This window comes from Sorex araneus, chromosome 6 (assembly GCF_027595985.1).
Source record: "Sorex araneus isolate mSorAra2 chromosome 6, mSorAra2.pri, whole genome shotgun sequence".
In the NCBI taxonomy this organism is placed as follows: Eukaryota; Metazoa; Chordata; class Mammalia; order Eulipotyphla; family Soricidae; genus Sorex; species Sorex araneus.
Genome location: NC_073307.1, coordinates 36,856,273 through 36,871,933, shown reverse-complemented (window position 1 = coordinate 36,871,933; position 15,661 = coordinate 36,856,273). Strand labels below are relative to the sequence as shown.

The 15,661-nt window shown below is 43.5% G+C and overlaps 1 protein-coding gene across 1 annotated transcript in view; it reads left to right on the top strand.

Annotated features, from left to right (window-relative positions):
• Positions 1-1,235: 1,235 nt before the first annotated feature.
• Positions 1,236-15,661, top strand: part of SNX2 (sorting nexin 2) — a 59,778-nt gene continuing 45,352 nt past the window's right edge. Inside the window, exon 1 of the mRNA XM_004609812.2 lies at positions 1,236-1,374. Within this exon, the coding sequence (XP_004609869.1) occupies positions 1,267-1,374 (108 nt within the window). The 5' untranslated portion in view covers positions 1,236-1,266. The remainder of the gene's footprint in view (positions 1,375-15,661) is intronic.

Genomic DNA, 15,661 nt, shown 5'->3' with positions numbered 1-15,661 from the left:
TTCTTTCTGGAGATTGGGTGCAGTGGCAGTGCTCAGGGGCTACTCCCAGTACAATTGCTTGAGGGTTGCTCTGGGGTTCCCCGAGACCTAGTGGAGCAGGGGATCAAACCTGGGCCTCTAGCATGCAAAGTATGTCCTCTAGCTTTTTGAACTACCTCCTCTGCCCTAAGCCAGAGTTTTAAATTTATTTATTGTTTTTGGGCCACACTCCGTGGTTCTGTTCTATGCTTGGGGACTATGAGGTGTCAGGGATGGAATCTGGCCTCCAGCATGCAGTGCATGTGCTCCAGCCTATTGAGCTATCTCTTTAGCCTTAAATCAGATTTTGAAGGCTGCTACTGATGTGCTTCTCTGTTTTAAGTGGCTGGACCTGTGTTTCAAGTAATTTACCATAAAAGAGATGGTAGGGAGGGAGGGGGTTTTAATGACTAGCATAAAGTACAAAGTAGTAAGCAAGAAGCATCGGCCCAGTTGAGAATTAACGATACAGAGAAGAATCTCCTCACTCAGGCCATGGACTTTTATTTAAAAAAAAAATGGGGGCCACACCTGGCGATGCTCAGGGGTTACTCCTGGGCAGCCATATAGGATGCTGGATCAAACGTAAGTCAGCTGCATGCAAGGCCAATACCCTACCCACTGTACTGTCGCTCTGGCAGTGAGCTTTTAAAAATAGATTCAAGTTATCTGATAGGGACAGGCTCCAGACTGTTCATCAGCGGCAGAGAGCCTCACAGCCCATGCCTTTCTTTCAAAGAGACTATCTCTGGACTCAGGAAAGCAAGATTCATGGTAGCATGGCAGTGACAACTGGCCCGTGCATCAACAAAGACCATTCTCATCAAGTCAAGGTGAAAAAAGTTCCAAGAGAATGCCAAGACCGCTTTCCCCCAACCCCTCAGCCTTGTTCAGTCTGAGTCTACTTCCAAGCCCCAAACTGGTCTCCCAGCCTCTCCACTTCCTAAAAGAGACTTGAAACTGGGGGCGCCAACAGAAACCCGCTGGCTTGTTCCTGCCAAGACGGTAACATGGAGATTTAAAAAAAAAAAAAAAAAGTCCCAGATTGATTTCTTCTCCCCAATTCAGCACAGCCTCTCGGCTGTATCAATGGGGCCCAGGGCCAGAGGAGGCGCGGAGGCCGGGGGCGGGGCCTCGCGGGCAGGGGCGGGGCCTCGCGGGCGGGAGGGCGGGGCCTTAGCCCCGCCGTGCGTGCTCACGTGACGGGGCCGCGCGGCCCCACTCGCGCAGTCGTCCGGGCGAGCGAAGATGGCGGCCGAGAGGGAACCTCCTCCTCTGGGGGACGGGAAGCCCACCGACTTCGAGGAGCTGGAGGACGGCGAGGACCTGTTCACCAGCACAGTGTCCACCCTCGAGGTGAGCCCGCGTCGCCGTGGGTGCCGCGCGTCGGCGCCGCGGCGCGTCTCCCCTTCGGTGCCTGGCCCCTGCCGCCGCGGGGCCGTCCCCACCCCCTCAGACCCCCCGCAGCCCCGGGCTTTGCAGGTGCGGGGTCGGGGCGACACCTGCGACGCGGCCGCCGCCTCGGCGACCTGTCAGGGGGCTCGAGCTCGGCTCGGGCGGCCCGGCCGCGTCGGGAGACCTGCCCGCGGCCGGGGGGCCCCCCGACCGGAGCCTCCCAGGGGCCGGGACCTCCGGCAGCATCTCGGCGCAGCCCGCCCGCTCGCGCCTCCCCTGCCAGCCCGTGGGTCCCTCACGGGCACCTCGCGGCGCCGCCCCTGGGAGACGGGGGCTTGGCGCTCCCTGCCCCGGGGAGGGTGTGCCCCGCCGGGGCGAGCCGGAGCTCCGCAAGGCAGAGGGCGGGGACGCGGTCCCGGGTCCGGGCCCCTAGCGGGATGCGGGCGGTCACCCTGCGGGGAGCTGCCCCGGTCTGGGACGGGGCGGGGAGGGATAGGCATCATCGCATCGCTTTCCCCCCCCCCCCCCCACCCCGAGCCCTGGGGTTATTATCTTTATGATTGTGGGAGGGAGAGAAGCGTCCGGGTAGTTGCAGCTTTTCGCCTTTTTAAGTTTTTTTTTTTTTAAAGTTACGGGGGGGGGGGGAAGGGGGGAGGTCTGAGCTCCGCACTCCTCCTTTCCGCCTCTCTGCCTTTCTTGCATGATCAGCGATCTCTGAAGTTGTGTGTTCCTGTTTTTGTCAAAGGAAGCACCCTGTCTGAACTTGGCCCCATAGGGCCTCTTCAGTGCCGTTCAGACACACACACACACACACACACCCCTATTTTTGAACCTGCATTAAAAATGTGAGCCCATTTGTTTTCCTTGGGTTGTGCTTCCCTAATGAACACACACACACACACACACCTATTTTTGAACGTGCATTCAAAATGTCAGCGCATTTCCTAGAGGACTTTTTCCTTTGGGTTGTGCTTCCCTGAAAAGCTTTTGGGGGGGAGAGGGGGAAGAAGGGCAAACTTTTGTGGCCCCACTCTGCAAGGTTAACAGCTGGAAATTGGAATTTCAGTGATCTGAAATTTTGTTCGCTGACACCGACAACTTCGGGATTACCTTGTCAGCAGTGGCCACACTCTGCTAATTATATGTGCAGGTTACTCATCAAACCTCACCTCATCTCATTATATGCTTCTTGGGGCTAGTGATAATGCTTAGCCTTGGTCAGCTTAGTGGTCCTCACAAAATCTTGAACATTTGCATCAGTAAATGTTAGCTGGGTTGTTAGAACCGGCATTAATACTAAAAATTAGTAAAAATTGTCTTGGATACAAAATTACATGGGGTGGGTGGGGGTTAGAAGGAAGGTATATAACTGCAGTAGTAGGGCAAGTTCTTTGTGAGTGAGACTCTGGAATAAAAATCTTTGGTACCAAAAAAAAAAAAATCAGAAAACCTTACCTTTCAGCCTTTCACGTAGTAATTCTGTTAGCCATATATTCTATACAGCCTACCTTAATTTCTATTAAAAGTGTTTGTGCAGGATCCTAAGACTTGCATTTCCTTTGAAGACTACAAAGATTTTTCATTGAGGATTAGCACAAACTTGACTGACGTAGTGTAGAATACTTTGAAGACTAAATATTCTGCTTAGTTCTGAGATCTTTGAAACTTAAGTCAGAGTAGCTAAAGTCTATTTCTTGTGGGGTGAAACCTTTGAAAATACATATTTGACTTTTGCAGTAAAAGCGCATAGAAATTTGATTATGATCTGAATATTTTTAATAAAATTAGTTTTGATTGTTCTTCTAAACCCTTTGCTGTATAAATTCAAGTTATTTATTTGAGGAAGGTATTTTAACAGATTTGGCAAATTAGAGTCGCACCTCTCCCCTCTTCCCCTGCCCCCCCCCCCCACCTTTCAGGAAGAATATATATAGCATTGTTCCTCAGTATTCCAAAACTCTTTTAAGTGTCCACTTTTCTTTTGAACAGTATTTCTAACTTTAGTGTGCAGGGGAACCCCAAGATTCTTCTTTAAAATTCATCCTTAAAATCCCCACGCTGGAATGCTTAGATAAATCTTTAGATAAGTGAAGTCACTGCATAAGTCTTTATCATTCCGGGGGGGTGGCTATGGGTGAGAATCAAGCTGAACAGGGGGCCATGGCTAAAGACTCAGGCACCAACCAGTGGAACAGCAGATCACAGGAAGGAAACCAGATCTGAAGGGGGCCATGGTCAGGAAAAGATTAAGGAACATTGCTCCAGATCAAGGCTTTTCAAACTTAACATGTGTTTCATACTTTATGCAGATACAGTAGGGATTTTGCTAAAACTCGTTTCTGATTCTGCTGGACAGGAGTAAGCCCAGTATTCTGAAGTTTTAACAAACTTGGTGATAGTTGCTTCTAGTTGAGAGGTAAGTTATATGACCCCTGGTGGTTCTGATGCAGATACTCTGTGTTCAGCTGTATTACTTAGTAGAATTCAGGTAATAAAGTAGTTACTACCTAAAGTTATGAGTTGAAAGTAGTATCAGTAGATTAATGTCTTCAAATTAAGAGAATCAGGTTATTTTTGTTAATTGTGGGGGCTTTACCTAGTGGTGCTCCTGGTACTCAAGAGGCTCTGTTGTCAGGAGTCATTCCTGGGCCTCCTCTTGAGCCACATACCTTGCCTCAGGGGGGTTGTTGTTGCTGTTATTTTTAATTCAAGTAGACTGTTTTTCCTTTGAGGGCATTTGGAGATCTAACATGTAGCCTCATGATTACAAGGAAAGTGTTTTACCACTAAGCTATCCTCTGACCCCTGCTTTTTACTTAAAGTGGTATAACCCCAGAGCTTAAGGTTGCTAACCCCCAAATAGTGGAATAGAAGGAATGAATGAACCTCCCCTTCTCCTTCTGCCCATTATTTACCCATGCCCTCACACATGCAAAGTATGTTCTCTCATGTTGAACTACATCCCCTGCCCTTGCCCTTGACAGCACTTTTTAAAAACTATACTTTTATATTATTTACCCTTTTTAATTTTACTTTCTTGAAATGTAATTCACATACCATATGGTATGTGTGCAGTGAGGTGGTTTTTCATAGATAAGTCAACTATCCCACAGTCCTGGGGTTTTTTTCACATTTCTGAAATAAGCTCCATACCTTTTAACTACCTCTCCCTCCTTCCTCCCACCGAAATCTCTTATCCAGCTCTTAGATCACCACTAATTTACCTCAGACTTCCCTATTCTGGAATTACTCCCGGTGGTGCTCGGGGGGACCATTTGGGATGCTGGGAATCGAACCCGGGTCAGCTGCGTACAAGGCAGCTATCGCTCCAGCCAGGTGATACCGCTCTAATCACTTACTATCTTTCAGCCCCCTCCATTTATATTTTTTCTATCCCCATGCTTATTCAGCATGATTTTTTCTTTTACTTTAATTTACCCTTTTTCCCTTCATTTTTGTGGTCACGGAAGGATTATGCATTTTTGGTTCCAATAATTGTTAGGTGTAAAACTGTTGATTGTGGTGGTCACAACAGCCAAGGGTTACAAATCACAGTGCTACCATGATAGCACTGGACATGTGGGACAGTCCAGACCTGTTTGTGAGGCAGACACTTTACCACTGAGCAATCCCCCAAAACTTTCTCAGCATATGTTCTTAAGGATGGTGCTTCTTTTCTTCATATGTTCAGGTGATATTTGGTTGTTTGGTGATATTGCGTGTGTTTATACATTCATCATTTAATAGACATTTGGGATTCCACCTTTTGGCTATTATCAATAATATTGCTATAAATATTTTCATACAGATATACTTGTTGCATGATATAGTAGCTTTTACTATTAATTATTTGAATAATTTCCAGACTGGCTGCAAAGTCACCATGTCATTTTATGTTCCCATCAGCTATCTATAAGGGCATCTTTTCCCATTTTTTCACAAACACTTGTTATTTCAGACATTAGCCTGCTCATACTAATGAGAAGGAAGTGGTAATTTTGTTTGGCCTTATCTTTTACTGATGACTGATGTTGCACTTTTTTTTCTTTCTTTTTTTTAAATTTCATTGAATCACTGTGAGATAGTTACAGGCTTTCATGTTTGGGTTATAATCACACAGTGATCAAACACCCATCCCTCCACCAGTGCATATTCCCCACCACCATTATCCCCGGTATACCCCCTCTCTTTTCCACTTTCCCCCTTGCCTCCATGGCAGACAATATTCCCCATACTCTCTCTACATTTGGGCTTTACGCTTTGTAACACAGACCCTGAGAGGTCATCATGTTCGGTCCAGTATCTACTTTCGACACACATCTCCCATCCCAACTGATTCCTCCAGCCATCATTTTCTTAGTGATTCCTTCTCTATTACATCTACCTTCTCCCCTCCACTCATGAAGCAATCTTCCAGCTATGGGGCAATCCTCCTGGCCCTTGTATCTACTGTCCTTGGCTGTCAGTCTCATGTGATGTTACTCTGTACTCCACAAATGAGTGCAGTCCTTCTATGTCTGTCCCTCTCTTTCTGACCCATTTCACTTAGGGTGATGCTCTCCATGTCTATCCATTTATAAGCAAATTTAATGATTTAATCTCTCCTAACAGCTTTGTAGTATTCCATTGTGTAGATGTACCCAAGTTTCTTTAACCCAGTCATCTGTTCTGGGGACTTGGATTGTTTCCTGATTTTGGCTATTGTGAACAGGATGTTGCACCTTTTTTTTTATACGTATTGGCCATTTGTGTATCCTATTTAGAAAAAATTTCTTCTTGTTCTTTGTTCATTTTTAGTTGTAAGATTTTTTTATATACTAGATATGTTTCTTATCAGTTCATGATTTGCAAGTATGTTTTTTTTTTTTATTCTTTTTGGGTGTTTTTGTTTTTGTTTTTGGGCCATGCCTGGCAGTGCTCAGGGGTTACTCCTGACTCTGCACTCAGAAATCAATCAGGGCAGATGAGGGGGGCGGGACCAAATGGGGTGCTGAGGATTGAACTTGGGTGAGCCACATGCAAGGCAAGTGCCCTACTCACTGTACTGTGGCGCTGACCTCATGGTTTATTAATTTTGTTTTTGGAGGCCACACTCATCTCGGGCTGCTGACAGGTGGGTGGAGATACTTTGAAGTAGTATATTGGAACCCAAACCTCCTGCAGGCAAGTGTGTGCCCAGGCCAGTATCTCTACAACTCATCTCCCCCCATTTCATAAATTCTTGTTCTTGGTTGAATCCCTGGGAGATTAATTTATAAAATATTTTATAAAGTCTAATTTTTATCCTTTCAGTATCTTATCTAAGAATTTTATGGTAATTATGAAGTCATTAAAAAAACTGCAAATTTATAGATCTAATTGTCTTTATTAAATAATAATTAAGCTGTGTTCCTTATAGTGAAAATAAAGAGTTATGCAGAATGGAAGTCTTTATCTTCTGAAAGGTGGGATCATGTTATTAGGGAAAGAAAAGTTTTTACTTCAAATAAAGTCACCTTCCTTTGGGGGAAAGCTAGACTGATCTTTCCAGGCAGATTATTTCTGTGGTACTGACTGATTAGTGTAAGATTACACTTTTGTGAAAACTTGACACTGCAGGTAAATTAGGTATTCCTGTAAAGACAGAAGGGAGTACAGAAAGTCTCTCGTGGGAGAGAAAACTGTAGTCCAGACTGGTTATGATGACCTGAAAGCAAACCAGTTTTTACTGAAAGGACAGCAGATTGAAACTTTCCTGAAAGAAAAAAAACAGTTCCCACAGGGATCACTATTGGGAGTTTGCCTGTTTCTCTAGACTGGGTGACTTTTCTCTGTGAACCCAAGTGTCCTTCCACATTCCAGAGATTTTCACATTTGGCTAATTGGCATGTGTGAAGTTTCCCAATTTGAGAGAGACTGTATATGTGTGAGATGCACTGTTATGGAAAGCTTCCTGCCGAGGGCTTCTAGGAGAGGCTCCGACCACTCAGGAACGTGAACTAGAGTTATGGGTTGGAATATGAATAAGTGAATATTATAAGTTGCAATTAAAAGTATTTTACTAATTGTAAAAGTGTTTTCTGACTAGAAGTCATTAGCTTATGGTAAAATTGATTTTGTTATGCACAATTTCCTTTACAACCCCAGTTTCTAAGAGCCTGTCAAAGGACTTAATATATCAGTGAAGAAAGGGGAGAAATTATAATTCCTGTCATACTGTTTCTGCTATATAGTAGATGAATAGTAAGTGTTTCTATTTTCTGGAAAGATCTCAAAAAAGCTGTGATTTTTAAGAGAGCTTTAAAGATGAGTAAAATTTCATAGTGTCAGAATGGCAAGGGCCACTTAAAGTAATGTCCATATTCTAGGAAACTATAAATAATTGAGTGGCTGAATCAAATATAAGATTTATTATGTAGTGAGATTGTGAGGTGTTTTAAAATTTGTTATATAGGTAGGTGAGAGCTGTGGAAAATTTGCAAGACAGTAAAATTAGCACCTAGGAAAACTTATGTGTTAGGAGCCTGAGGGATAAATTTGAGTGGCAAGTGCCTTGGTACACTGATGACTGGGGAATTATTTTAGGTTTAAGATGAAAGGCCTCAGGAAGAAACATACATATAGTAGAGAAAGGAAATTGTTGTAATAACAGATTACAAACCACACTGTAAGCTTTGTAGTGCCTCCTTCAGATGATTATTAGAAGAATAATTAATATTTATTTCATTTGGAGATACCTTAATTCAGTGAAGACGACATCAGGCAGCTAAAATGCTTTTGGAGCAGTGTGGGGGACTGCCATGATTCAGTAGCCAAGTCCCTGCTTAGAAGTCGGAGACTGAGAGTTGGATGCCTGGTGCTGGTTACACCATCATCAGGAGTGCAGAGCAAGCCGACCCTGGAGCCCCACAGCTAGAATCTTGACAAGCACCACCACTAAAGCAGTAGATTGATTTCTGATGAGCACTGTGACCTGGGTGTCATGTAAGCACCGCACCCTGTTGAGTGCCACAACTGTAATGTGGAAACTATAACCAAATATATGTGACCACAGTCAATGTGTGTGACCCCAGTCAGCACATTACCACTATCAAAGAGGAAAGGCGGCAAAGTGATTGATATTTATCAAGGGAAAGTAAGAATATTCTTGATCAAGAACTTGTAAGCAGTTTGCATTGGGCTGGAGTGATAGTATAGCATGCAAGGCTTACCTTGCATGTGGCTCACTTGGCTTTGATTCCCTGGCCCCCCAAGCTCTGCCTGAGTGCAGAACCAGGAGTAAGTCCTGAGCACTTCTGGGAGAGACCCTCCCTCCCCCCAAAAAAGTTTATAGTTTTGTGTCAAACAGCAGGTAGTAACAGTATATAGTATTTTTGGAGGGTGGGCAGGGACACACTCAGCAGTGCTCAGGGGCTTGTGGGGGGGGCTGCTCTCAGTGTTCAGGGGACCATGAGGTTTTACGGATTGAACTTGGCCTCCTGCATGCAAAATTCCAGCCCTTTAAGTTAACTCTCTGACCCTGTCTATAGCTTTTATTTTCTTATCCCTTTGGGGGTGTGTGGAGGGTGTTGGTTGTGCTGGGATGCCCAGTAAGCCAACACTGTTCGGGATTTACTCCTGGTGTGCCAGGCAAGCAAGTGCCCTACCCATTGTCCTATGACTCTGATCTCTGTTAAATATAGAGAGCATCATGTTGGGTGAAATCAGAGGGAGAGGAATAGACTCAAAATGATCTCTCTTGGGGCTGGAGTGATAACACAGCGGGTAGGGCGTTTGCCTTGCACGTGGCCGACCCGGGTTCGAATCCCAGCATCCCATATGGTCCCCTGAGCACCTCCAGGGGTAATTCCTGAGTGCATGAGCCAGGAATGACCCCTGTGCATTGCCGGGTGTGACCCAAAAAAGAAAAAAAAAAAAGAATGATCTCTCTTATACATGGGATATAAAAAAACTTGGTGAGGGAATGTCAAATACCCAGTAGCAGTGTAAATGAAGAGCAGAACTGGTCTTCAGTAGGAAGCTTGCTGGGGAGGATGGGGGTGAGGATAAGTTAGGGAAGCAAACACTAGGACAGTGGGGGAGGGGAAGAGTCCCTGCCATTGGAGACAGACCGGGGTACTAGGGAGAAATGGGGACATTGGTGGAGGGTAGTGAACACTTGTGAAGGGATTGGTTTTGGGACAATAGACATTTGAAACTCAATCATGAATATCTTTGTAACTTTGTAATTCATGGTGATTCAATAAAAAATAAAAATAGGGGCCATAGCTGATGGGTGGTGCTGGGGTTTCCTTTGGAGGTCTAAGGTGTCACAGATCAATTCACGGTCTCAAGCATGCTAGGCATGCACCCCACCTCTTTGAGCTATCTATCTCTCTGGCCCTGATATTTTTCTTATGTTTCTGAATCAGTAGATAATCTTCAACTTTGAATGTATTTCTTTTGGAAAAATTACATTTTGAATTACTTTTATAATTCATAGTATAAAAAGATTTTTTGACCAGGTATTTAAAGATATGATATTACGAGAAAGAGATGTCTATAAAAGTATTCTTATGTGAAGTTGCTTGAGGCAGAGATGCTAAATATTTTTGTGGGTTTTTTCTTTCTTGAATGAAATAAAATTTGCCTTTAGTCTTAATTATCACTATCACTGTATCACTGTCATCTCGTTGCTCATCGGTTTGCTTGAGTGGACACTAGTAACATCTCCATTGTGAGACTTGTTACTGTTTTTGGCATACCGAATACACCTCGGGTAGCTTGCCAGGCTCTGCCATGTGGGCGAGATACTCTCAGTAGCTTGCTGGGCTCTCCGAGAGGGGCTGTATATATTGACGTACACATAAAGCATTCTGGAGCAATAGCAAGCGGGTAGGGCATTTGCCTTGCACCCTGCTGACCCAGGTTTGATTCCTCTGTCCCTTTCAGAGAGCCTGGCAAGCTACCGAGAGTATTCCGCCTGCACGGCAGAGCCTAGCAAGCTTCCTGTGGCATATTAGATATGCCAAAAACCGTAGCCTGCTCGAGCAAATCAATAAGAAATGGGATGACAGTGACAATGACATAAAGCATTTAGGATTAATTGATGTTGCAAGTATCAATAGTTGTTCCCTTTGTTTTACTGAGTTTAGTGTTTCATTCTTTGCAGATAGTTGTCAAAGAAGAAAATTTTGCTGTTTCTTTCCAGTTGGCAGGTTCTCTCTTGCCATTAATCAGTAAAACTCATACAACATTTGTATGAACAATATATTAATACAGTTTTTGTTTCTTTGGCATAATACTTAAAAGTAGAATTAAGGTTTGTGTAGTAAATATATGTTTAACTTTTGAGAACTTTCCAGACTATCTTTGAGAATAGTTCAAGGAAGATAAGACATAAGTAGGCTGGAGCCATCTCAATAGTACAGCGGGGAGAGCATTTGCCTTGCACATGGCTGACCTGGGTTTGATCCAGGGCAGCCCATACAATTCCCAGAGCACTCCCAGGAGTAATTCATGAGTTCATGAGTGCAAAGCCAGGAGTCATCCCTGAGCATCACCAGGTGTGACCCTAAAAGCAAAACAAGAGACAAGTGTGTGAAATTATTTTGCTTTATTGCATTTATGAATGACTGTAGTGGTAATAAAACTTGAGGTTTTACCCAGTAGAAGTTTCCAATTCTGGTAGAATTGGTTTCATTAAGACAAAAGCATGAGACTCCAGCACGAAAGTGTAATCAGTGTATTCCATACTATCGTAAAATTCTTCTCTTTGTTGTATTTTGAGGCCTGACCCACTGGTGCTTGAATGCTTGCTCAGTGCTCAAGAATTGATCCAGGTGGTGCTTCGGATTCCAAATCTGTTGTTTTTGGAAGTTTTTTCTGTAGAGACTTTAGGATTTTCTAACTGTAGGATATGCCATCTGCAAATAGTGAAAGCTTGACTTCTTCCTTTCCAATCTTAATGTCATTAATGTCTTTTTCTTGCCTAAGTGCTATGGTAAATACTTCTGGTACTGTATTGAACAGAAGTGGCCAGAGTGAATAAGCGGATCTTATGCCTGATCTTAGACCAATTGATGTAGTCCTATAGAAGCCACTGGGGGATGCTGGGCTGCAGGTCACCAAGAGGTGTGGCTTGCTTCCTGCCCAGCTGGGGGTGCTCCTCTGTGAGCTGCAGCTGGTCAGACTTAAACCTGGACCGTGGCACACACATAGGCACATCACTACCAGAAACATCTGTTGGACTTTTGAGTTTCTAATTACTTTGATTTTACTGTTTATGTGTAGACTGAGTGTCATGGCATTTCACAAAATTGGAGTCTCTGCTTTTGCCTTGCACCCACCCCATTCTACTGCTGAGTTCCCACCACCCCCCACTCAGCACCACCACCACCACCCCCAGCCTAAAATGCCATTTTATTCCATTCTAGGCTACCTCTCATCCCTCCACCAGTGCACATTCCCTACCACCAATATCCCCGGTATACCCCCCCTTTCCCACCTTCCCCCTGCCTCCATGGCAGACAATATTCCCCATACTATCTCTCCCTACTTTTCGGCATTATGGCTTGTAGCACAGACACATGAGAGGTCATCATGTTTGGTCCAGTATCTACTTTCGTCACACTCTCCCATCCCGACTGATTCCTCCAGCCATCATTTTCTTAGTGATCCTTTCTTTATTCCATCTGCCTTCTCCTCTTTGCTCATGAAGCAGGCTTTCAGTTATGGGACAATCCCCCTGGCCCTTGTATCTACTGTCCTTGGCTGTCAGCCTCATGTGATGTTATTCTATACTCGACAAATGAGTGCAGTCCTTCTATGTCTGTCCCTCTCTTTCTGACCCATTTCACTTAGGGTGATACTCTCCATGTCTATCCATTTATAAACAAATTTCATGACTTCATCTCTCCTAACAGCTGCATAGTATTCCATTGTGTAGATGTACCAAAGTTTCTTTAACCAGTCATCTGTTCTAGGGTACTTGGGTTGTTTCTAGTTTTGGCTATTGTGAACAGAGCTTCACTGAACATATAGGTACAGATGTCATTTCTACTGTGCCTTTTTTAAATTTTGGGGGGTTTCAAATTTAGATCTTTAGGGATTGTTTGCCTAGTAGTTAAGAGACCTATGAACTGTAATGTCTGTAATGTGGTAGGAACCTGAGTATGAACCCTGGCCCTCCTTGCCAGGTGAGCACAACTAGCTGTAGCTCTGGACACCTTCAGACAACCAGGGTTGCCCTCATAGTTCCCAGCAGCTCTTAATGAACAGCACTGCATTACCAAGATCAAGCCCTGAGCTCTCCAGCCCAGCTGCTAATGTATTGGCAGGATTGGCCCACCAGATCCCCGCGCCCACCAATGAAATAGACTTGTGATGTATATTTAATTGATTTTTGTCCAGGCTCTACAGTATGTGTCTAGATTCTTCTTTTTTCTTTTCTTTCTTTTCTCTTTTAGCATGTAGATGACCAGTTCCAGCATTGCTTGTGAAAAGCATATCTTTGTTTTATTATTTTATCAAAGGTTAGTGAGCTGTATTTATGTGAGGAATGTTTGGGAACTGTCCTTTTTTTTTTTTTTTAATTGAATCACCATGAAAAAAGTTACAAAGCTTTCAGGTTCAAGTCTCAGTTACTCCATCCCTTCACCAGTGCACATGTTCCACCACCAAGAACCCCAGTATACTCCCCTCCCATCCCCCCACCTGTGTGGCTAATGATCTTCACTTTATTCTCTCTATACTTTGAATACATTCACTATTTCAACAGAAAACTATTATTATTTAGAATTTTCCCCCAACAATCAAACCTGCTGAAAAGGCATCATTTGATAATTTGTTTTCTGTTGCTGAGAATGAAGAATATATGAGCTCGCACGGCCGCCATAGCGGCCTCATGGTTTTGGATTTCTGATATTTTAGCTCAGTTCACAGTTTCGTGTGTGGCTGCTCTGGATCTCGTCTGGGCAGAGAGCGTGCCGGTAACATCCCCATCCCAAGATCTCCTGCGAGCCACATCGCTGCAGACTCGTACCTCTGGGTAGTGGGTTCTAGAAGATGGCGGTCGACACCCGTTGCCTCCACCCCAGTCGAAAGAAAAGGTGGAGAGAGAGAAAAACCTTTCCCCTTCCAGGGCGGCATGGGGTTATAGTTCAGTTCACAGTCTAGATGCATTTCTATAAGAAGCTGCTGGGTGCCAAAAGGGGTTGGTAGCCCTCCAGGATCATAGTCTTTAAGGAGCAGAGGAACCGTTTTGTGTGCGGCTGTTCCGGATCTCGTCTGGGTGGGGAGCGTGCCTGTAACACCCATTTGGGGACTGTCTTGATTACTATTTCTTTTTTTTTGTATGTGTGTGTGTGTGTGGGAGAAGGAGGTGTTAGGAATACATCAGGCAGTGCAGGCAATGTTCAGGACTGTGCTCAGGGACCACTCCTGGAAGTGCTCCAGGGACTATATGTGGTGCTGGGGATAGAATCTGGGTCAGCTGCATGCAAGGCAAGATACTTAACTTGTTATACTATCTCTTTGGCCCTTATAGTAAATAAGTCTTAAATCTGGTCTGTAGTAAGTCTTAAATCTTGTAGCTTTATTTCTACAACTTTGTCAATAATTTGTTGGTTATTCTGGATGTTTTACTTTTCCATATAAAATTTCTAATTATTGCTACTTAATTGCTGGGAATTTGATCAAGAATCATTTGCCTCTATTGGTTTAAGTCAGGAGCAACTGGCATAGTGACAATATGGGTTTCTGCTGTATAAATATTAAATATCTTTTATCTTGTGTTTTGTTCATCAGAGTTTTGTAGTTGTTCTCATTTAGATTTGTGTATATTTTGTAGATTCATGCTTAAATACTTCATTATGGGTTATGCTAATGTTATTGTTTTTATGTTAGATTCTATTTGTTGGTAATAGAAAGGGTTAGTGTCTGTATATTCATCTTGTATCCTGAAACTTTGATATAATCATTGTATAGTTATGCTATTTTTGTTGACTTATTTGAATGTTCTTAGAAATCATCTCATTTGTGAATGGAAATAGTTTTCTTTCTTCCCAACCCATGTGCCTTTTACTTCCTTCTCTTGTCTTATTGCAGTAACTTGAAATTCCAGTTCAGTGTTGAAAAACAATCTTGTTCCTGATCTTATTGGGAAACATTCAAGTTTCTAACCATTAACTATGATAACAGTGGTAGGTTGGGATAGCTATTCTTTCTCAAGTTGAGGAAGTTAATAAATAGGCTCCTATTTTACTGTTGATTTTTATGAAATGTGTTTTGGAACCAGTCTGCTACATTTTGTATACATGTATTCAAATGACTGTTCCAAATGTTTTAGTATTAAAGTCAGTCTACTTGAAAATATTAAGGGTAGTTCATAAGCACTTTCAGCTAGCAGGCAGTCATTGAGTTTTGTTACCAGGATCAGAGTAAAAGGTAGTAAAGAAGTTAAGATACTCTCCTTAGAGTTTTTAATTCCGTAAACATTATAACCATGCAGTGTTACAAGAGACATTGTGATGAATAGTAATTCTGTGGGCATTTATAGGCCAGTCATCTAACTAGACTTTGCTTGCGGAGGGGCAAGACTTAGGTTCAGGTTGTCAGAATTGTCTTCTAGAGGAACTTGTATATGAACTGATTGTTCTTTAATTTTTTTCAAGTGAAAATACTGATGAGGAGGTAAATGGAGGCCCACCTTTGTGAGAATTTGGGACTAGAAGATTAAGTTCCTGAGGGGAAAAAACAAAGCTTTTCAGTTAAATTGTGTACGAATTTAAACTGCCTTATGGGGGAGAGGACACGGTGGAGGTGCAAGGAGATACCCAGAACCTCATACAAGTGAGGCATTTCTTTTTTTTTTTTTTGCTTTTTGGGTCACACCCAGCGATGCTCAGGGGTTACTCCTGGCTCATGCACTCAGGAATTACTCCTGGCGGTGCTCGGGGGACCATACGGGATGCTGGGAATCGAACCCGGGTCGACCACATGCAAGGCAAACACCCTACACACTGTGCTATCACTCCAGCCCCCAAGTGAGGCATTTCTGCTATCCTTAGTCCTAGGAATCAAAACTACTTTTGAAATATCCAATGAAATACCTTTTTTCTATAAGGAATATTTTAAAAGCTAAAGAAAAAACGTGTTATAAATTGGGAGCTCTTGGGCTTAATCCCCAGCCTAAGTTAAAAGATACAAAGGGCAAAGGTGCCATAGAGGTTCAGTTTTGTGCCTACCCTTCTGGGAGTAGCCTCCTTAGCATCAAAACAAAACAAGTAGA